Genomic DNA, 22900 nt, shown 5'->3' with positions numbered 1-22900 from the left:
TGGGGAAAATGAGGCTGCCCCAGAAAGGGGGCACCAGGGGAGCCAGCGGGCAGTGTTGAATATATCGCTGCCCTGGCCAGTGCAGAGCTGATGGTAGCTACCAATTGTGAATGAGCAATGAGAGACTGGGTTAACGGCCCTTTATTTGTTCCACTTTAAGAACCTCTGTTTGAATTTAAAAAACGAAAAATTTTCTTTTTTGCTTTTCAGGAAAATGAGCTCTTTTTACTACAGTTCTTAGAAAGCCACTTGGTGTAGATCCATAATATCACTAGTTATCCTTGGTAGTAATTTTTGGCATTTTACATTTCATTTCAGCCCTGATCATAAGGTTGAACTCTCTGTTCTGGCCGCAGTTTCCCTCATCATGATTTTTGTGTTGGTTCAGAAGAGGTGCTCCCTGGCATCAAAAGTGGCCATGGCGTTTGGCCTGCTGGGCATCTATTGCTACAGGGTGGCCATTGGAAATCTGCTGTTCCCATGGCAGCAAAACAACAAAGACATTTCAAAGTAAGTGTACTGGCAGACACAAGCATTTGTTTTTAGATCTGTTCTAATGTTTTATGTACTAAAAAATGCCATGCAATCTTGAGAACATTGGAGTTTGGTCTTTGTGAATTGTGATTTTGTCAACGGTTACTGACAATGCCTCAGTGAACCAATTCTGTTAGCCTCTCTTTTTGATAGGAGAGAGACGAGTAACCTGGAACAAAGGTCACTAAGATTTATTTATTTTTTTTTAGTAAGGGATTCTTTAAAAATAAAGAATTTAAAGGATTCAGTTTTGCTCCATCAAGAAGTAACTAGTAATGAGGATAATAACGAGTGGATGCTGCCTAGGAGTTGGAGGGTGAAGCATGCCAGAAAACCAAACTTTCCCATAACTTACGTGAGTTCCTGGAGCAGGGGGCTCATGGTGATTGAATCGTCAGTACCACTTTTTGCATGTCAAAGTGGCAGCTTTTTTGTTTTTAGTGGTGATGTGGGCTGGGGTGGGCAGAGCCTGTTCTGGAGGGCTGTTCGTAAAACGTGTTCAGAACCTTGACTTTGTCCAACCCTCTGACTTGGGTGTCCTCTTCTAGAATTTATCTCAAAAATACAACCAGAGGTGAGGCGAGAGACTGGGATACGGGCATGCTCTCTGAAGCATTACCTTACAGTTGCACAGAGTAAAAAAAACAAGGTAGTTGGCCAACAGTAGTGGGTAAGCCTCGGAGTTATGGTTTCAGGTCTTACATTTAAGTCTTTAATCCATTTTGAACTTATTTTTGTGCATGATGTAAGAGAGTTGTCCAGTTTGATTCTTTTAAATGTAGCTGTGTAGTTTTCCCAACACCATTTATTGAAGAGGCTGTCTTTCCCCCATTGTATATTGTTGCCTCCTTTGTTGTAGATTAATTGCCCATATAAGTGTAGGTTCCTCTGGGCTCTCTATTCTGTTCCATTGATCTATGTGTGTGTGTGTTTGTGCATTACCATACTGTTTTGATTACTGTAGCTGTGTAGTATGGTTTAAAGTTAGGGCATGTGATACCTCCATCTTTGTTCTTCTTTCTCAAGATTGTTTTGGCTATTTGGGGTCTTTTGTGTTTCCCTACAAATTTTAAAATTCTTTGTTCTAATTCTGTGAAAAACACCATTGGTATTTTGATAGGGATTACATTGAATCTGTAGATTGCTTTGCATAGTATGGACATTTTTTTTTTTTTTTAGTATGGACATTTTAACAGTATTAATTCTTCCAATCCAAGAACGTGGGATATCTTTACGTCAGTTTGTGTTGTCTTCAGTTTCTTTCATCAGTGTCTTATAGTTTTCCAAATACAGGTCTTTTACCTCCTTAGTTACATTTTTTTCTAGGTATTTTATTCTTTTGATGCATTTGTCAGTGGGATTGTTTTCTTAATTTCTCTTTATGATAGTTTGTTGTTAGTTATAGAAATGCAACAGATTTCTGTTTACTAATTTTGTACCCTGCAACTTTACTGAATTCATTGATGAGCTCTAGTAGTTTTTTGGTATTGTCCTTAGGATTTTCTATGTATAGTATCATGGCATCTGCAAACAGTGACAGTTTTATTTCTTCCTTTCCAATTTGGATGTCTTTTATTTCTTTCTCTTATCTGATTGCTGTGGCTAGGACTTCCAATACTATATTGAATAAAAGTGGTGAGAGTGGGCATCCTTGTCTTGTTCTTGATCTAGATCTTCTCACCACTGAGTATGATGTTAGCTGTGGTCTTATCGTATGTGGCCTTTATTATGTTGAGGTATGTTCCCTCTATACCCACTTTCTAGAGAGTTGTTTTTTCTTTTTATCATAACTGGATGTTGACTTCTGTGAACTGCTTTTTCTGCGTCTGTCGAGACGACCATATGGTTTTCATTCTTCAGTTTGTTAATGCTGTGAATCAGTTTGATTGATTTGTGGATGTGGAACCATCTTTGCATCCTTGGGATAAATCCTACTTCATCGTGGTGTGTGATCCGTTTAATGTTTTGCTGAATTTGGTTTGCTAATATTTTGTTGAGGATTCGTTACCTGTGTTCATCAGTGATATTGGCCGATAATTTTTCTGTGTACAATATCTTTGTCTGGTTTTGGTATCAGGGTGATGCTGGCCTCATAGTATGAGTTTGGAAGCATTCCTTCCTCTGTAATTTTTTGGAATAGTTTGAGAAGGATAGGTATTAACTCTTCTCTAGATGTTTGGTATTGCTTTCCTAATCAGAGAAAGAAAAGCAAGTGTTATCCTCTCTAAAAAGGTGTCAAGGTGAATTCTGAGGGCTATGGCCCGGTTGTTTGGGTGGCTGAGGGGCACAAGGGCCACACCTGGAAATAAGACCTGTCAACTGGTGTGGGACGTCAAGGTGATGCCAAGGGCCTGGCTGAGGTGACGGCAGAGTGGCAGGCCTTCACCTGAGGCAGGGAGGTCAGGTGGGGAGACATCTTAAAGACTGTTCGCTTCAAAGTCTGAGACTCTGGGCAGATGTCAGGGCTGGATGTCACATGTGAGGGCGTCCAATCCAGGGGTGTTTGTTTAAATCTCAAAGTGCAACACATGAATAAATTCCTCTTTCCTCTCAGATATACCTGATTTCAGCATCACTCACTTCAAGACTTCGATGACTTCCTTACCTTTCAGGGATAGAACAGCATGTACCTTGTGGGTGCCCAAAATATAGGCCAGTGCACCCTTTCATTAACCTGCACTGCTTGGTTCACATCCGTCCCGTAGAATGCTTCCATTCTCCACCCCGATCTGTCCTGATTCTAGACCCCTCTTGGTTCTAGATCTGCCCCAATTCTAAAGCTGCCCTAATTCTAGGTCTGCCTGAAAGCTGCTTCTCTCCTTTCAATCCCCGCAGGTGCTGCTGTCCATCAGTATTCTAGAATCCTCTACATTTAACTCTTGACTTTCTTCTCCACTCTGAAGCCCAGACCTGGCTGGAGCAGAAAGCCAATTTTCAGTGGTTCTGGATGTGCAGGCACAGCTGACTGGTTAGGGCAAGAGGTGGATCCATTAAAGGCATCCGGTGGCGCTCTCCCACCTGTTCACAGTCAGTCCTCCTTGATACAGAACCCAGCCCCTTTCTTCTTTGAAACTTCTCTGATTACTTGGACCTTTGCTCATTTCCCCCTCTTTGACCCTGTGGGTCCGTCATCAGCACTCAGCTTAGCACACACCTTGGCTGTGGTTGCATCTGACCCCAGCTCCTCCACCAGGGTGAGCCCCATGGCGGGCCTCATATCAGCCTCTGGTGTCTCCGTGTTGCCAGTAGATAGTGCTCCACTCTTTAAATTAAACTGATCATCCTAAAAAAAAAAAAAAAGCATTTTTTAAAAACGCAGAAACTGGGCTTCGCCGGTGGTGCAGTGGTTGAGAATCCACCTGCCAGTGCAGGGGACACAGGTTTGATCCCCAGTCCGGGAAGATCCCACATGCCGCCGAGCAATTTTTTCCCAAAAGCCACAACTACTGAAGCCCGCACGCCTAGAGCCCGTGCTCCGCAGCAAGAGAAGCCACCTCAGTGAGAAGCCCATGCACGGCAACGAAGAGTAGCCCCTGATCACTGTGACTAGAGGAAGCCCCGCGTGCAGCAACGAAGACCCAACGCAGCCAAAAATAAATAATAAATAAATAAGTTTATTTTTTAAAAATGTATAAACCTTTTCCTAAGAAAATCTGATATAGGAAAATTCAGTTTTCAACACAGATACATTCTTTTTTTTTTCATTTATTTACTTTATTTATTTAATTTTGGCTGCATTGGGTCTTCATTGCTGTGTGCAGCTTTCTCTAGTTGAGGCGAGCAGGGGCCACTCTTTGTTGCGGTGCGCGGGCTTCTCATTGCAGTGGCTTCTCTTGTTGTGGAGCACGGGCTCTGGGCACGCGGACTTAAGTAGTTGTGGCTCACGGTCTCTAGAGCACAGGCTCAGTAGTTGCGGCGCACGGGCTTAGTGACTCTGCTGCATGTGGGATCTTCCCGGACCAGGGCTTGCTTGAACCCGTGTCCCCTGCGTTAGCAAGTGGATTCTTAACCACTGCACCACCAAGGATGTCCCCAGATACATTCTTAAGGTGAACATTTCATTTAAAATTTTATTTACTTAGCGTCACTTTAAATAATCAGCTTTTCTAGTACTATATAAAATGTTTGATTTATGAAATTGATCTAAAATATGTTTTAGGAATATATAGTGCCATAAATTGTATCCTTTACAGATGATGACTGTGCTAAAATACTTAATCCACAGTAGTATTTAACATTTACTGTGTGCCAAACGCTTTACGTGCGTTCTCTCGTTTAATTGTCAGGACAGCCTTGTGAGGTGTAGGTACCATTTCTCTTCATTTTATGAATAAGAAGCTGAGCATCAGAAGTTGTAATTAACTTGCCCCAACAGCAGAGCTCGTCTGTGGCAGTGCCCAGACTAACCTGGCGCCACCTTCCTCCAGACCCACAGTCCGGACCGCACCACTGTGTGTGTGTGTGTGTCTGTACACACATGCAAGCACATACTTAAATCTGCTTGGTTGTGAACATGCTCGGTTGTGTCTTAGCATTTATGAACTTACGGAATTTCCTGACAGAGCTGGACCTTATCCTACTGCAGTGGTTTTTCAAACTAACTATGCAAAGTAGGTGGACAATTCTTTTGGCTACAAGTAATGGCTCTGGTCCTACACCTAGGTGATCCTTGGGCCACAGGAGCAAGTTTTCCTGTAAGCCGGCTCCATCAGAGAAGTGAGCACAGAGCGGACAGGCCTGCCGGCCTCTGGGCGGGGTGTCCTGGGAGGCTGATGTGCAGGGGCAGACGCCCTCACTTCCACAGAGCCCCCCCGGCGGGTGGGTCCTGAAGCTTCTACTGTCAGCTCAGTAGACACGTGGTTTTCATGGGAAAACGTGTGTTTGAATTTTTCTAGCTGGTGCTAATGAATCTGACTTGTTTTGCTTTCTTTAGGGGCATCACCGAAGCTCGTTTTGTTTATGTCTTTGTCCTTGGCATTCTGTTCACGGGCACCAAAGGCTTGCTTAAATCTCAGATCACTGCTGATGACTTCACAGTCAAGACCGTGGGCCTCTGGGAAATATACAGCGGGTTAGTTCTGCTGGCGGCGCTGCTCCTCAGACCTCACAATCTCCCCGTCTTAGCCCTGAGCCTCGTCATCCAGACCATCATGACTCAGTTCGTCTGGCGGCCCCTGAGGCACAACGCAGCTGAGGTCACCGTGATGCATTACTGGTTCGGTCAGGCGTTCTTCTATTTTCAGGTAGGTTTTCATCATTATCGTGGGTAGAAGACTATTAACTTTTTATGTCGTTTATCTTTTAGTTTTTCTTTGAGAAAATTTTACCATAAGCTAGGAAGTTAGACTGTATGGTTAGTGAAAGAGCTGTCAGTGCGGCGTGGTGAGTCATGCTTAAGTTGCACGCACAGCATAAAGTACATTTAGTTATTTAAGACGGACATCCTCGGTGGCGGTGTATAGTGGCTGCGCTGGATCTGCTTTCAGCGGGCCGTCAGGGCAGCGCATCGTGTTCCCGTGGCTTTATCAGATGTGGATGATGACTGCTCTCACCTGCTCCCCTGGCTGTCAGCACCGGGCATTTCTGGGGCTCCCCACTTGGTTATTAATCTCTTGGGCCCCGTGGTTGTCACGTCTTCTCTCCTGTGTTGAAGGGCCCGTAAAGGCAAGTCCAGCTGCCTCCAGGGTAGACCTCAGTGTGCAGCTGTGTACTTGGGAAGTACCTGGACAGGTGAACAGAGCATCCAGCTCCCGGCCTTGGAGGGACCGAGTTCCACCCCAGCCTTCCCGCATCGCTGCCCTGGGTCAGGGGGCCCCGCCCTCGACCTGTACCGCACGCATCACCCCTGAGGGTGGAGCGCAATCGCCCGAGTCCCCATCTCGCTCCGCACTGTCCGGCCAAGGAACTTTGCAAAGCGACTGAACGTCTGAGTGTGTTTTCCCGTCTGTACAGTGAGGATCTGCATTTCCTCCCTCCTCTGTCCAGACCCTGGAGCTTGCCTGGTGCCCTGTGTCCCGCAGCTTGACCTGGGGCCTCTTCCTCGTCTCCTGGTTTCCGGCTGCTTCCAGCCTCACCACAGTTGCATGGCTTTTCCTTTTATTCCCTGAAGCCCAGAAGTGGGCAGGGGTAAAGTACTAGAAATCTGTAAGTCCTGGAGGGATGTGACCTGACCCTCCCCCTGTCTGTGCCTCCCCAATCCTCCAGCCCCACTTTGCTTCCATCTCCCTTTCACTCCAGCTGTAGCCTCGCCCCAAGGACCTCCACTTTCAGTGCCTACCGTTGTCACCAGGACCCCGCAGCGACGCCACAGCTGGGGTCCTTGCGGACCCAGGGCGTGGCCCACACCTCCCTGGCGTCTGAGCCGCCCGTCGCGGGAAGGCGCCGTCTCTGACAGCCGAGCACTGGACCGTGGATTCTGTTCCTTGTGTGTGCCTCATGCTGTTTTACCACCGAGGACACAGCTGTTCGCACCTCTCAGAAGGTCACAGGCGTCATGGATGTGGGGAAATGCAGAGCTTGCATTTCCAGAATTGCAGAGTACCAGCCGGGATGGGAAGACAGCGAAGGGACCAGCGTGAACGTGGGCCCCAAGGGAGGAGGGAGGAGAGCGGCCGAGTGCCTCTTCCGGGCGCACCTGCGTCAGAGCTGTCCTGCTGGCCGGTTGGCGTAGCTCATGTGTAGCCTCGGAAGGACTGTAGGTTTCACTGCACATTTCAAGAAATGTCCAGATGGCCCATGTCAGTCTGTTTCCTCTCTTCATCTGGACGTCACTTGCAGGCCTGCTCCTGGGGGTTGCCTCCCGTCTGGAGGTCAGTTAATGATGGTCACTCTGTCTCTGAGCACAAGTGGCTTGGTGGGGAATGGGAACGCTGTCACATTGGAAGATCGCCTCGTCCCTCTGCCTTCTCCAGGCTCCCCAGGGCCCAGCTGAACCGTGGGCCTGTCTGAAGAACGCAGGACACCCCTGCCTGGGGGCGCACAGCCCCACAGCTCTGCGTGGGAGACCTCCCGGCAGCGCCCACACAGTCTGCAAGCTGCAGGTGCATCCTGGGGGCACAGCAGACCCTGCTGGCCTGATCAGGCAGGTGCCCGCAGTCTCCCTCTGAACCCAGACGGAGAAGGCGGCTACTGCTCAGGCAGCCTGGCTCAGCGCTGAGGCCTCAGGGTCAGGAAGACTGACCACAGGTGACTCGCGAGCGGGGAGGCAGACTCTGACGTTCGGCGTGCTCCTCTGGGGGGCATGTGCCTCGTCCCTCGGGGGTGAGCACGAAGCTTCCGTGACGGCGTGTGATGCCGGCACATCTCAGGCGCTGCCCGTGGGCAGCCAGAGTGCAGGAGTCCAACGGCCCCGGGCGTCCCTGCGGCGGCGCCATCAAACGTGCTAGGGGGCCTCAGGAGCAGACCAGCGCAGGTCGGCCCTTGCACGGCGGGCCCCACGGCAGGTCAGACGAGCAGCGGTTGTGCAGCCTTGGGAGCAGAGCGCCCCTGGGGACGTCCTCATCTCCTCCCGCAGCCCTTCCCTCGGGCGTCTCCCTTTTCTCACTGTCGGGTTTCCTGGCAGGAGAATCACAGGCTCTCCGCTCCTTCTTCCGGCCTTCAGCTCACCAGCTCCTCGTGGTATGGGGCCAGGAGCATGGTGCCCAGCTGGCATCCACAGCTCTCCGCGGGCCCCTGGGTCTCTCCCTGCCTCGGTTCCCCACCTGCATGGTGTCAGGACTGTTGAGGACCTAGTGAGTTAACGCAAGGAAAGCCCCAGAGCATGCAGGCCGCGCCTTAGGTCGGCTGAATCGGCTTCAGTGGGACCTCCAGCGACCTGCCTGGTGTGGGACCCGCTTTTCCATCTTCGGCCCACCTCCCCTCAGCGTGGCGTTTGGGACTCTTGTTCTCCCTCCCCTGCTCCTCTCAGCAGCTCTAGGGTCTCCTCCTTCTCCAGGGAGGGAGTCGTGCAGTTGGGGGAAAGCCCAGGCGGACGTGGGCAGTGCAGGGGGTCAAGGGGGAAGCTGCACGAAGGAGGTTATTGTCGAGGGGAGAGCACGGCTCTGAGATGTTTGGGGTCTACACCACAACCCAGTGAGTGCCTGGAGTGCCACACTGCTGAGGGAGAAGGCGGTGGGCTTCACCCAGCCGGACTTGTGTCCCAGGCCGTCGGGTCAGGAGCTCCCGGGAGGGGCCTTTGCTGGGCTGGGACAGACATTTGTGCCGTCAGACCCGTAAACATCATGAGTGTCTCAGGAAAGGCCCCCAGCATCAACAAAGACTGAGAGTGGAGAGGGACTGAACCTTGTGAGACCTTCCCTGGGATTCAAAACCCCACCCTCCCTGCGTGGGGCAAGCTGTCCTGTTACTGGCCCAGATCTTGCATCTGACACCTGAGCCGTACACCAGGCAGCCAGCCCGCCCTCCCTCTGCTACCTAACAGCGGCGTCCACCCTCGAGCGAGCTGCGTGGCAACACCGCCCTCAGCTCCCCCGTGCCACGTGCAGCCCTCAGACTGGGTCCCTGAGGAGGGAGGTCGGTGTGTCTGTCTGAAGTAAATAGATCTGGGGAAGTTTGGAATTTTCCGTAGTTCATCATCAGACTTACATTTGTGTAGTCTCTCGAAGGTAAAAGACATTCCACTTGCTCCTCCTGCCTGGGCGTGAGGCGGGCAGGTGGAGGGACAGCATCTAGGGTCAGCCCCGGAACCAGGAGTGAACGGGCAGCTGGGGCGCCTGTGTGTCCAGGTCACCGTGACCGGCTCTCACAGTTGTTAGTGGCCATGGTATGAGACCAGCCGGCTCAGCCTGTTTCTCCCCGTGTCCAGGGAAACTCCAACAGCATCGCCACCGTGGACATCTCAGCAGGCTTCGTGGGCCTGGACGCCTATGTGGAGATCCCAGCCATGCTCCTGACGACGTTTGCGACATACACGGGGCCTGTGCTGTGGGCCAGCCACCTGGTAAACTTCCTGACCTCAGAAGCCAGCAGGTGAGGCGCCTTCGTCTTTAATCTGATGGCAGATTAACTCGTGTTGCAGAGACAGGGTGCCTGAACCCCAAGGGCTTAAAGGTCTCGATTTTCATCCATTTCCTTGACCTTGAACAGTCCACAGTGCGTGGCAGGGCTGGCCTGTGTGGGGGCGGCTCAGACACCCCTGCTGGCTTTTTCCAGCTCATACCAAGGTGTGTCTCCAGAGGGACAAGAAGGAAGGTCTCTTTTCATTTTCTCTGCTTGCCGGTGACCTGGTTGGAGCACGGGGGCAGGGGGGATGGCGGTGGGGAGGGGGCGTTCCCTTTGGCACAAGAGAACAGGAGATGCTGCTTCTCACTTCCAGGATCCCTGCTGGAGGGAGACAGGAGCCTGGACAGTCCTGAGGGGCTAGCCATGGGGATGCGACTCTGTGTTGCCCTGTCCTGCCCCCACAGAGTCCAGTGGTCACCAGCCCCAAAGGCTCCTTTCCCAGCAGACTGACGGGGCAGCCCACTGCTCTGTCCTGCCCAGCACGTCCATCCGTCCACCCCTCCCCTGCCTGTTTATTCCACAGCATTCCCCGCCCCTCGCATGCAGTGCTTCCTTCCTTGTTTATACCCGCTCCCCTCAGAAAGGGGGCTTCGTGAGGAAGGGGCCTCCAGCTTCTACCCACACAGTGACCTCGGTGCCCGGGCCCACCTGGCAGAATGCAGCCCAGGTGGTGTGTGGCTGCCTGATTCTGCGCTTCCCACACGGGCCCTGGCTCCCCGGTCTGTAAAACAGGCGATGGTGTCGCCGCCATGGGTTGTAGGCCCATGTGAGGTGCCGTGGGGTGTGAGGCTCCCTTAGTGCCTCTGAACTCGTAACACGCTCCCCTCCGCACCCCGGGGGGTCAAGCGGGTCAGGGAGGCCCCAGGAGGACACTTTGCAGCTGAGGGGAGGGCGAGCTTTCTGCCCCCGCCCCCCTCGGGGCCCACACCTCCCCACCCGAGTTAACAGCACAGGCCTCACCGTGGTGACGTCTGACCCCACACTGAACCCGCCCCCGCTTCCTCAGCCCCCTTCACGGGTTCTTAGTCCCACGTGTCACCCCCAGACCAGCTCCTGAGACACAGGCCTCCGGGACCCTCTGCCTCTGCACCAAGCTCACGTCCACATCGGTGGACGGGGCGAAGGTGAGCGTCAGATTTTGGAGCAAGAAAACAAGGGACAGCTCCCCGTGAGGAGGGTGGGCTTCTGCTCTGAGGCCGCGGCCCCCGGTGGGCTCCACCTGCTCTCCAAAGTGCCATTGCTGAGCCTTGGCTTCCCCAGCGAGAGGCTCTCTTTCCCCAGCCACAGGCTTCCTGAGGACGAGGGGAGTGCCTGCGTGTGGCCTCTGGGGTGTCTGTGGGCAGACTCCCCTCTGACCAGCCGCTGCCTATCTGGTCTCCCGCGAGCCGAGCACCTCTGGCGGGAGCGGACGGACGTGGGGTCGCTGTGGGGGGGCCCAGGACGCCCTTCCAGGCTTTCGTGCTGGACGTGAGCCCACGTCAGCGCAGGATCGCCGCCAAGCTGGGGGTTCTTTCATTAGCGGATTCCTAGATGCCCCAGGGGGTGGGTTTGGTGGGGTCGAGAGGCCCAAACTGACCGACAGGTGTCTTTGCATGTCGGGGACCAAGGTGAGCCGGTGAGGTGCGCTCACCGCTGCCCCAGAGGGCTGCCTGCCCTGGAGCACGGCTGTCTGCGTGTACCGCGTCTGCAGACCCCAGGTCTGCTGGGCAGGGGGACCCAGGCGGGTGAGGGCCAGACGGTGAGAGCCTGGGCTTCTGTGAAGAGCAGCTTCCTGGTGCTAAATTCACAACTTGATTTTCCTGGCACTTCTCATCTGTTGCACTTGTACTGGGGAGAAAAAAAGACAGATGAAAGCATTTTTTTAAAGTGAGTTGAAGCGTTTTAATCAGTTGGAGAGTGTTGTATGATGTTTTCCCTAATTAAGGAATGTTTCTCCTTTATTTTAGAAAAGGTTTTTCTTCATTTTCACTCAAGTTTCACTCATTGTTTCTACTTTTTCTAGTAAAATAAGAACACTATAACCAGATTAAAGTGGTAGAAAAAGAAAACATATTTCTAATGGCTTAAAATTTGGGCACTGGGTGGCCCGTGCCCCTCTGCTTTGGGAGCTGGCCTCCGGTCTGGAGCTCGGCAGCGGGGACAGCCAAGCGGTCCAAGCTGCAGGTCCTTCGTTCATCCCCTAGGTCGCAAATTGTCAGTTGTTGAGGTTACGGGAACTGTCACCCCACTGGCTGTCGCTCTGGAAGGGACCCCAGTCAGTGTCTTCCGAGTGTGTGAAATCGAAACACAAGGAAGTGAGTGTCCTGAGCTCCCCTCCCTCACTGTCTGGTCGAGAGGGGAGTGGGGTCAGCAGGCTCCCAGCTGAGCACAGACGCCCTGATGCCCCAGGAGGGGGCAGCAGAGCCCGCGCTGAGGCCCGTCGTCCACTAGGCCTTTCCCTAGGGTGCCCTTTGCTGGGTGTTGGGGGAAAGGCCCTGGGGAGGGAGGAGGCGATGCTTCGGGGCCCAGTTCTCCAGGGATCCCCTGCGGGATGGACTGGATCCCAAGTGGGACCCAAAGCGTGGGCGTGAGGAGTCACTCCAGGAGCGCGTGGTCTGGTGGGGCAGCGGTGAAATGAGCCAGTCACAGCGCTGCTGTGAGGGGTCAGGACCGCATCCCAGAAGAGGACCTGCAGGTGGGAGTCGAGGCTGCGTGATGCATCAAGGAGAAGCAAGCACAGCGCGCTGCCTACTGAGGGTGACGGGCAGCTGGAGAGCCCAGCAGGAAGGATGGGCACTGAAGCCCCAGTGGGGAGCCAGTTAGGGCCAGGCAAGGACACCGGCATGCGTGGCGGAGCCCCTGCGCCAGGAGGGGTTAGCAGCAGCGATGCATGTCGCGGATGACCGCGGACAGGCCACCTGGAGACTTCGTGCGGGGTGTGAAGAGAGGCACCAGGACCGGAATCTGGAAAGCCTGGCCCCCGAGGATCTGTGGGTTGACGAGGAGTGAAAGGTGCCTGGGTGGTGGAATTTGTCATCCCGAAATGGTCACAGGCCCCGGAAGGTGCCTTGAAGAACAGGCTGGATTTATGTAATGTGTGGGGATGGCTTGGAAACAAAGACAGTGCATGCATGTGCTTTGAGTGAGACTGTTCTTATTTCAGGAGTGAGCCAACGTCCCCAGACCAGACCAGACAGACCAGACACCCCCCTGGACACCACGCGTATCTCTCATCCTTGCGTGATTTTCTCTTCATTGTTTATATGTTATAACGTGTATAATTTTAAAATAAATAACTGTAGAATTTGGGGGTGTATTTTTCAAAACTATTTTGCAGATTGTGGTGGCCCTAAGTGACTGGAGGTGCCCGTCTGCAGCTGTCCTCTCCTCGGGCACCACAGTGCCCCCCAGACTAAGTCCCAGGAACAGGAATTACTGTAGTCAAAGTACAGATATCGATTGTGTGCGTTCATGCCTCACATGATCCAGAAGTGGCGTGTACTAATGCATGTTTCCCGTTTTATCAACAGCGGTTCGGCGCTGAGTCACGCTTGCTTCTGCTACGCACTGATTTGTTCTATTCCAGTTTCTGCATATATCATTTTTGTGACATCCCTGCGTTATCATTTATTTATATGGAGTGTGTTTTCTCCGAAACTTCTCTATGAGGGAATGCATCTACTCATCACAGCTGCTGTCTGTGTATTCTTCACAGCCATGGACCAAACCAACACAAAGTCTTAGACTAAGTTATTAGAAAGAATATATTTTTTAAACTTTACTGTTTACTTCATGGATTTGCATAATGAAAGAAATCTGTTTAAATGCAAGATCATTCTTAAAAAAACAAGGTGTGAATTCTATAAGGTTGATAATAGTTTCCATTTCTTTGACCACTGTACTTGAATTTAGGTTAAATAGTAAGTGGTTTTAAAAGGTCATTTTGAAATACTTAGTTTGGATACGAATTGTATTCCCCTGTTGACAATCACTCCAGAAACTTCTGAACTTTTAATTTCCTCTGGATAAGTTACCCAAATATATCTGTTTAAACTGAAGAATAAAAAGTTTCCAGGTTTGTCACAGTGCACGGGAGCCTCGGGGGGCCTGGGGGCTCTGTGGGACGGGGCTCATCTACTGCCGGGGTCCCCTCGCAGAGCTCAGGAACTACCGGGGTCCCCAGCTGCTTGGGTTTATGTGGGCTACGTCTGTCAGCATTTATGGCATTTAAAATTAAAACTAAGGCATTCAAAAATATGTATTCATTTGAAAATAAGGTTATAAACCCATTGTGTGTCAATACAACATTTTAAAGAAAAATATTTTTTCCAGAACAAAAATATTGAGCGGGGAGAGTGGCATTGCTTTACATTTTTGTGAATCTAATGTCTGACTTAATTGAAGGTGGTTGGATTCTGCATCTGTCTGTTGTGGGGGGTGTGTGTGTGTGTGTGTGTGGTTGCAGCAGTCGCACAGATATGTCATTGGAAAAGGGAAGAGTAATATCCTTTTCTGATCATCACGGATGTTCTTTCTTGATACTGCACTAAAATTGGACCTGTGATAGTTTCTTAAAGATTAGTTGGAGAAAGAAGAAATGAGCGTGTGTAAAACAGGTGAAGACCTACTCAGGTCTCACCTGAGTGAACAGACTGGCACCCATGTCCACTGCCAGGTTTGACAAGGACTGTGGCCATGTTAGGTACTGTTTGTTCTTGGGGAAAGCTGGGTGAATTGTACGTGGGACTCTCAGTAATATTTTTATAACTTGTGAGATTTAAACTTTTCAAAATAAAAGTTATTTTAAAAAAGAACAGATCAGTTGCATTGTGGAATCTGAAACCATATCATTGAACTTTCGTGCTCTGCTTCATTAAAGTCCATTGATCTGTCTTGCTCCCTGAATGGATCTTTTCCGTGAGGGATCGGTCCGCTTCTGCCAGCATGTCCTAAGGGACCTGGTGCCCCTGTGCTGAGCTACGGCGGTGAGGTGCACCGTGACCACGGGCATAGCAGTTTGACCCACTGTTGCTCTTAATGTGCTTGGTGCCCATCACAGGCAGCCTGTAGGGTTTATTCGAAAGAATGAACCTCTGATCGTTCTTGCTGAGGTACTAGGAATTAGAGCCTGATTTCAGCCCCTGAACAAGTATTTGCTTCCTGGGTGCCAGCACATCCTGGGCTCTGGGGAACCTTAGTGAACAAAACAGGCAAAACCCTGCCCTCACGGAGCTGACGTTCTAATGGAAGAAGGCAGGTAAAAGTCAGATCCATTGTTCCCTGCCGAGAAGAAAATAATAAAGAGGGGAAGTGTGTAAAGAGTGGCCAAAATGCTGTTTTTAGAGACGGTGTTCACAGTCAGCTATTCTGAAGAAGCAACTTTGAGCAGAGCCCTGAACAAAGCGAGGACGAGCTACACCTAGGTCAGCACAGCCCCGCGGCAGGAAGGAGCTGAGGGAGATGTGCAAACAGGGAGGGAATGGAGCGGGCTGGCCAGCTGCTGCTGCAAGAGTGCCACAAAGCCAGGACAAAGGGGGACTGACCAGAGTACTAGAGGAGCACGTGCCCCAGGGGGAGCCGCTGAGGAAAGCAGGCAATGCCCTGTCTGCAAGGCCCTTTGCCTATGACCTTCCCACCATCCTGGACTATTATTACCAGAACTAACCACAGATGAAAAACAGGTGTAGAGGCCAAAAATTCCGTTTGGGGCCACAGCTAGTGAATGTGTGGACAGTCTGAGCAGACACTATGAGGCTCTGCTGTGGTGAAGGACGTGGGATGAAGAGTTAAGTGCAAGAGAGCTGCTCCAGGGTCAGTGGCCCTCTGGGCTTAGTGGCCAGCAGAGGGCAGAGCAGCCACACAGCGGGAATGCGGAGGAGGAGCAACCTGGGGATGCAGGCAATGTGTGAGAACGCTCAGGGTCACCCCCGACCTGGTGTGAGAGGAGAAGGCTCCAGACCTCGCCTCCTGGCCCTGTGTCGGAAATGGCAGCACTCCCCCACCCCAGGTGCCCATCACACCCCCCTCAGCGGCATATGCCACCCATCAATGCACCCCGTCACCTGGCCTCAGCCACAGGCGTCTCTCGCCTGGGTTCTGAATAGAGCAGGCCACGGTCATCTTTGAAAGTAAAAATCAGGCAACAGTGCCCTGGTCAAAACCCTTCTAGGGCTCATCTCATTCATTTAAAACAAAACCCAAGCTCCTGGTCCTGGCCTGTGCCACCCTGCCCTCACCTCAGCAGATGCTGCAGCCTGCACCAGCTCCTTCTTCACACAAGGCAGTGCCCAGTCGTGTGTGGTACGGTTTATGGAGCTGTGATTTCCTGCACTGTTTTCTTGACCTTGAACCTTCTTATTTCTCTTTTTGCTGCCCTCTTCCCCCTCCTCCTTTACCTTCCTAGGGCCTGCCCCACCCCACCTTTTTAAGGAAAAGTAGTATTTTTTGTCATTTTTTAATTGTAAATACTTCAAACAATGAAGAAAAACACACCTATGATTGTGGATTTATGTGTTTCTTAGATCTGTTAGATTTTCTTTATATATTTTAAAAGTGTTATTAGACACGTATACACTGTTTGTTATATTTTCCTTATATATCTACTTTGTATCATCATGAAATATCCCTATTTATCTCCAGTAATACTCCTTGTCTTAAATTCTATTTTGTCTGATATTAATACTGCCACTCCAACTTTCTTATGATTACTGTTTGCATATATCTTTTTCCATCCTTTTAATTTCAGCCTACTGTGACTCTGTTTAAAGTGGCTCTTGTAAGCTCAAAATTTGCATCCTGATTTTTTATCCAGTCTGACAATCTCTGCCTTGTAATTGAAATATTTTGTCCATTTACATTTAATGTAATTATTGATACAATTGGATCTAGAGCTGCTATTTTTCTCTTTGTTTCATTTTTGGTCATTGTTGTCATTCTTCTGTGTCTCCTTTCTTGTCTTCTTTGGGTTAATTTAATACTTTTTAGTGTTCCATTTTATCTTCACCATTGTCTTTATATTAAATTAACAGACTATCTTTTAGAATAGTTTTTGTTGTATGGAAAAATTCAGTGGAAGGTACAGAGTTCTCGTGTTACAGTCTCCTCTCTGCACACACACACAGTTTGCTCTATTATTAACATTGTGCGTTAGTGTGGTACACTTGTTACAATTGACGAGCCAATATTGATACATGATTATTAGCTAAAGTCCACAGTTGACGTTAGTGTTCAGTCTTTGTCTTATATATCTACTGGTTCTCAGAAATGTATAATGACATATATCTACTGGTATATCATCATACAAAATAATTTCACTGCGCTAAGAATCCCTCGCGCTCCACACCCTCCCTGGAGACCCTGCTCTTTTTATTGTCTCCATGGCTGGAATCATACAGTCTGTAACTTTCCCAGGTTGGCCTTTTTCACTCAGTCACATGCATTTAAGTTTCCTCCATGTCTCTTCGTGGCTTGATAGCTCATTTCCTTTTAGTGCTGAATAATATTCCACTGTTTGGATGGACCACAGTTTATCCATTCACCTACTGAAGGACTTCTTGGGTTCTTCCACGTTTTGACAACTATGAATAAAGTTGCTATAAACATCTGTGACTGGCTAGTGTGCTCAGTGGGATTTCAGCCCCACTTGCCACACACCAAGATCTTGGGACACAGTGTAGAGCTGCATGCAGGGACCTGAGCAGAGCAGAGCGAGGTCCCTGGATATTAACTGTGCAGAGACCCCCACAGAGCCCATGTCTGGAGGGATGAGAGCTCAAGAAGGAGGTCTGTATGAAAAGAAATCCTGGATTACTTGGAACATTTGAACACGTGGAGAGAATGTTTTCACTTCTGTCAAAAGTTGGCGGTGGGGCTTCCCTGGTGGCACAGTGGTTAAGAATCCACCTGCCAATGCAGGGGACACGGGTTCGAGCCCTGGTTTGGGAAGATCCCACATGCCACGGAGCAACTAAGCCCGTGTGCCGCAACTACTTAGACTGCGCTCTAGAGCCTGCAAGCCACAACTACTGAGCCCACGTGCCACAACTACTGAAGCCCGGGCGCCTAGAGCCTGTGCTCCGCAACAAGAGAAGCCACTGCAATGAGAAGCCCGCACACCACAACGAAGAGTAACCCCCATTTGCCGCAACCAGAGAAAGCCCACGCACAGCAACAAAGACCCAACGCAGCCAAAAATAAAAATAAGTTAATTAAATACATTTATTAAAAAGAAAAAAATTAAAAGTTGGGGATGACATGGCCACAGGTTCATGGAAAACATCAGTCAGCTGTTAATTTCAACAAAAACAAGAAAGAGAATGTAGTCGCAGAACCCCATTTACCTCACCTATGGACAATGTTTATGACCTTAATAAAGGAGAATACTGATTTGACCCCTAAAAATCCCAAAACTCTACTGGGGAGAGAAGGTTGTGTGTCAGGTGGGGGGTAGCCCCAATGTTCAGTAGTAAGAAATCAGCGGGGGAGGGATACATTGGGAGATTGGGATTGACATACACACACTACCATGTATAAACTAGATAACTAATAAGAACCTACTGTACAGCACAGGGAATTCTACTCAATACTCCGCAATGACCTATATGGGAAAGAATCTTAAAAAAAAGAGTGAATATATTTATATGTGTAACTGATTCACTTTGTCGTACACCTGAAACTAACACAACATTGTAAATCAACTAGACTCCAATAAAAATTTTTTAAAAAAGAAATCAGTGATCGTCTAAGATGGAAATAACCAGCACAGTAATCATTTTCCCACACACGGAGGCGTGTTATCAAAGAGAATGGTTGCTTACGGGGGCGGGAATATGAATGGACAGATGAAACAATAGTGCAATTGCTTACGGGGGCGGAAATATGAATGGACAGATGAAACAATAGTGCAATTGCTTACGGGGGCGGAAATATGAATGGACAGATGAAACAATAGTGCAATTGCTTACGGGGGCGGGAATATGAATGGACAGATGAAACAATAGTGCAATTGCTTACGGGGGCGGAGATATGAATGGACAGATGAAACAATAGTGCAATTGCTTACGGGGGTGGAGATATGAATGGACAGATGAAACAATAGTGCAATTGCTTACGGGGGCGGGAATATGAATGGACAGATGAAACAATAGTGCAATTGACTTTCAAATTACACGGAGTATTAGCTTGACTTAAAATTGAACACGGGATTAGTGTAATTTACCACAGTAACAGATTAATCCAGGAAAAAACTGTGGAAGGAAAATCAAAATGGAGTCAGTATTGCTAAGAGAGCTCTGAAATGGAGCTGGGGGCCACTGCGGGAGCTTATATGGGCCCAACCTGAATGGAATCTGACCTTTTGACCAGTTAAGGTCCCAATGAAGGCATCCGCTGGAAACTCCAGATGCTAATCTGACCCTCACCCTAATGACAGCCGTCACTTAAGGACAAATATCTTCTTTCTTGTGTCAGAGCACAGTCTCATGGCTTTTGCTTTATAAGCTTCTGCCTCTTTCTGTTCCCTGGAACACGCTTTTGGTTTTACCTGAATCTGTGCCTCCTGAATTATAATTCTTAAGACCCCAGATAAACTCTTTTCTTAATTGCAAGCTTCTGTGGCTTTTTTTCCTCTTTGGTTGACAAAACAAATGATCATGATAATCGATGGAAAAATACGTAGATAGAATTCAATGCTTATTTATATTGGGAAAAAAAACCACACGCACAAAAAAACAAATCCATCCCCCCAAAAAAACTCTTAGCAAACTTAGAAGAGAAGAAACTTCCTTAATGTTAAAAAAGTTATCTACCAAAATTCCAGGCAAACCTCATATTTAATGACTTAGCTCAGAGAAAAGAAGAGGAGGCCTGTCATTCCACCTCTACTCAACTTTGTGTTGGAGATGTCTGGGAGGGAAAACTTTCCCCTTGTACCCACCTTGAGTTCTTGTGGCTGGACTAATAACATTGACACAGGGCAGATTAACAGGAGACAAAGACAGAAACTTAATTCATGAGTTTCATGAGTCTCTTAGAAAGGACTTAAGTGGCCAAAGCAGGCAGCTTTTAGACAAAGAAGCAATAAATTTGAGAGTAAGTGACAGGACAAAGAAATTTAGGTTTGGGTGCTTGACTAGGAAGGAATTTATGGGACTTCCCTGGTGGCACAGTGGTTAAGACTCCGTGCTCCCAATGCAGGGGGCCCGGGTTCGATCCCTGGTTAGGGAACTAGATCCCACATGCCACAACTAAGAGTTTGTGTGCCACAACTAAGACTCAGCACAACTAAATAAATAAATAAGTAAAAAGGAATGTAAGCAAAATTTGGGTTTGAGTAGTAAAGAAGCAAAGGTTTGTTTAGACAGGTTTCTCGCCCTGAATTTCCTGTCTCTGGAGATAAGGGTGTCCTTCTACGTCCAGATGCAGGGAGGGCACCTTCACATGGGAGACATTTCCTGCTTTCAGGGCACAGAGAGGAAGGTCAGAGTGTCTCTCTTGTGTTGGCCATTTCCTAAGTAACTTTAATTCAAACTAACTAAAATGCCATTGAGGTACACTTTTCTACCTACCTTGGGCCCCAGCAGAGGTCTTAGCAAGAACACTTGGATCATTTGCAGAGTGTTTGGAAACCAAGGACATCATTTATGTCAACTGAAATTTTTAAATGCACAACGTGAGAGCTGTGAGTTTCAGTTTTATTCAGGGACATCACTGATCACAATAGCCTAGGAGATAGTCTCTCAGGTAGCTCTGAGGAACTGCTCCGAAGAGGTAGGGGAGCAGTCAGTATACGTGCATTTTTTGGCTGGGAAATACTCCCATCAGGGAGTTTGAGCCACCCGTCTCCTCGCATGGCCCTGCGATAAACCTTTCTCTGCTCCAAACTCCGACGTTTTGGTTCTTTGGCCTCACTGTGCGTCAGGCACATGGACTTGTGTTCCGTAACAGTAGGTTAACAACTGCAGTGGTTAATGACCTGGCCCTTGTAGAACCAGATGGAAGACAACATTATTAGCCACAGATGATATTGGAAACGGACAAATAATTAGAACTAAGAAGAAATGTTTGCAATGTTGTTGGTTACAAAATTAGTACCCTAGGTCAGTAACAGTCTTTACACCAGCAATAACCAAATAGAACATGAAGTTTTTAAAAAGGCAACGTTTACAATAGCCACAAAAACTAAAATGCATCTCAGGGAAAATCTAACAAAAATCAGGCAAGGCAGTTACAAAGAAAAGTATTAAGCTTTATTGAAAAACATAAAAGAAGACACAAATAAGTGGAGAGATAGACCTAGTCAAAGATGGAAGGACCCAAAATTACAGGATGGCATTCTACTCAGAGTAATGTGTAAACCCCATGCAATTCTAGCCCGCGCCCTGGCAAGGTAATGCAGGGTACCTGACGGTCTTATCTGAAATGCACATGGAAAGTGCCAAGAGCAACATTCTGAAGAAAGACATTGGACACGCAGTTCAATAGAAAAAAATGAATGACGTGGAAGAAAATTTGTGTAAATATAGAAAATACATGTGAGTGTCTGGGAGGGGGAAATTTTCCTGCCCCTTCTAGGTTTTTCCCGCCGGTCTAACAATTAAATTGACATGAGACAAATTAACAGGAGAAAATCAAACTGTCAATGAAAAGTTAATTAGTCAATCTAAGGAAGAAATGGAAAATTTTATTTGCTCCAAATTTGAGGATTATAACCCATGAAGAGCATCTCAGAAAACTGGGAACCATTCTGCCTGTTAGAAGTCAAGGCATAGTTATATACGTTTCTTGAGACAGAGGGCTATACATCAAAAGATGTATTATTGACAGTTTACATAGTCCAGATCTAAGCGGCATCGTGATGGGTCATGTGACCCCTTAGAAGATCAAGACGGAATGTTATCTTTAAGGAGTTGCCTTGTTGACACTGGGAGAACGTTTCTCTTTACGGTTGAGCAGGTGTTCCTGCCAGTGGGGAGGTTTGTTTGATGCATAATGCATATCCACAAAGCACGGTAGGGGAGGGAGGAGGCCAAAGGGCAGAGAAAATTTTTTATGTTTAAATTTTTCTTGTCTTGCCATAAAATATGAATTTTATTTCACAAAAGTTTACTAATACGTATACAGGGAGAGACCCAGGAAAACTGACCAAAATGGCCAAAGCCCTCACCTTTAATACCATCCTCAGCTAAAGACAGAAGAGGATGTTTAGGGTGGGATGAATCAATTACGGGCAGTTACAGGAAAAGCACAGTAAACAAGGGTAAGATTGTGGTGCAGATTTAAGTCAGTGCCTTCTCCACTGTTAAGAGTTTCTAGAGGTTTGGTCACCCTCCTCTTCCTGGTATAGAGGTGAAGACGCCCTCACAAATGGAGATTTCCCTTACAAGTGTAAATGTTTCTTACAAAAGGGAAGGAAATTCCTGCTTGTTTTTCAGTTTTCCCCATGTCCTGCTGCTTCTTAGAAAATAACCAGCTTAAAATAATATGCTGTGAGACACATTTTAGGGTGGCAAATTTTGTTCCCCTAAGTGAGAGATGATGTTACAAACAGCTTAAAAATAATAGATTTAATAAAGGCACTGAAATAAAAAAGAAAAGGTGTGAGAAAAATTAGCTACCCATACAATAAAGATAAAATGATAAAGGAGATACATGGATAGATGACAGATAGATACACACACACATCTGATGACAAATTAAAATTATAATAGAGTAATCATAGTGAGACTGAAGAGGACTCTGTGGGGCTCCTGGACACAGAAGCCTTTCTGTGTCCCGTTTCTTGTTTATAGGGAACAGACTCCAGCCTCCATGACCTTCCCTGAGTCCTAAATGGCAGGTCCAAACAGTTGCTAATCAGGGAAGGGAGGGGATGCAGAGACAACAAGGGAGGAGTGGCCAAGAAACAATAGCGCAGCCTTGGGGGAGTGTCCGGTTCCCCCTCAAGGGATGCATATAACAATATCTTTGGACTTCCCTGGTGGCACAGTGGTTAAGAATCCGCCTGCCGATGCAAGGGACATGACTTCGAGCCCTGGTCCGGGAAGATCCCACATGCCACAGAGCAACAAGCCTGTGCACCACAACTACTGAGCCCTCGTGCCACAACTACTAAAGCCCAAGCGCCTAGCGCACATGCTCCGCCACACGAGAAGCCACCACAATTAGAAGCCCGCGCACCGCAACGAAGAGTAGCCCCCGCTTGCTGCAACATGAGAAAGCCCGTGCGCAGCAACAAAGACCCAACGCAGCCAAAAATAAAATAAATAATAATTTTTTTAAAACACCAATATCTTTGAGCTTCTTACAGAACTAAAACCCCCAACAAATGGAAGATGTCAGCATTCTTCATTCCAGAGAAGACCACCTGAGGCCAGATTAAAGGAGCGCA

At 48.5% G+C, this 22900-nt stretch overlaps 1 protein-coding gene across 7 annotated transcripts in view; it reads left to right on the top strand.

Annotated features, from left to right (window-relative positions):
- Positions 1-14327, top strand: part of PIGG (phosphatidylinositol glycan anchor biosynthesis class G (EMM blood group)) — a 40629-nt gene extending 26302 nt beyond the window's left edge. The window contains exons 10-15 of one of the 7 annotated variants that reach the window (XM_024745005.1): positions 319-510; positions 5468-5777; positions 9338-9501; positions 10580-10658; positions 11718-11828; positions 12677-12726. In XM_024745005.1, coding sequence (XP_024600773.1) covers positions 319-510; positions 5468-5777; positions 9338-9501; positions 10580-10658; positions 11718-11828; positions 12677-12682 — 862 coding nt within the window. In that variant the 3' untranslated portion in view covers positions 12683-12726. The other 6 variants (XM_024745002.1, XR_003003297.1, XM_024745003.1 and 3 more) reach the window with 6 other exon arrangements.
- The last annotated feature ends 8573 nt before the right edge of the window (positions 14328-22900 follow it).

Source organism: Neophocaena asiaeorientalis, unplaced genomic scaffold (genome assembly GCF_003031525.2).
Source record: "Neophocaena asiaeorientalis asiaeorientalis breed wild unplaced genomic scaffold, Neophocaena_asiaeorientalis_V1.1 scaffold1211, whole genome shotgun sequence".
NCBI lineage: Eukaryota > Metazoa > Chordata > Mammalia > Artiodactyla > Phocoenidae > Neophocaena > Neophocaena asiaeorientalis.
This window is presented reverse-complemented; position numbering and strand designations above follow the sequence as displayed.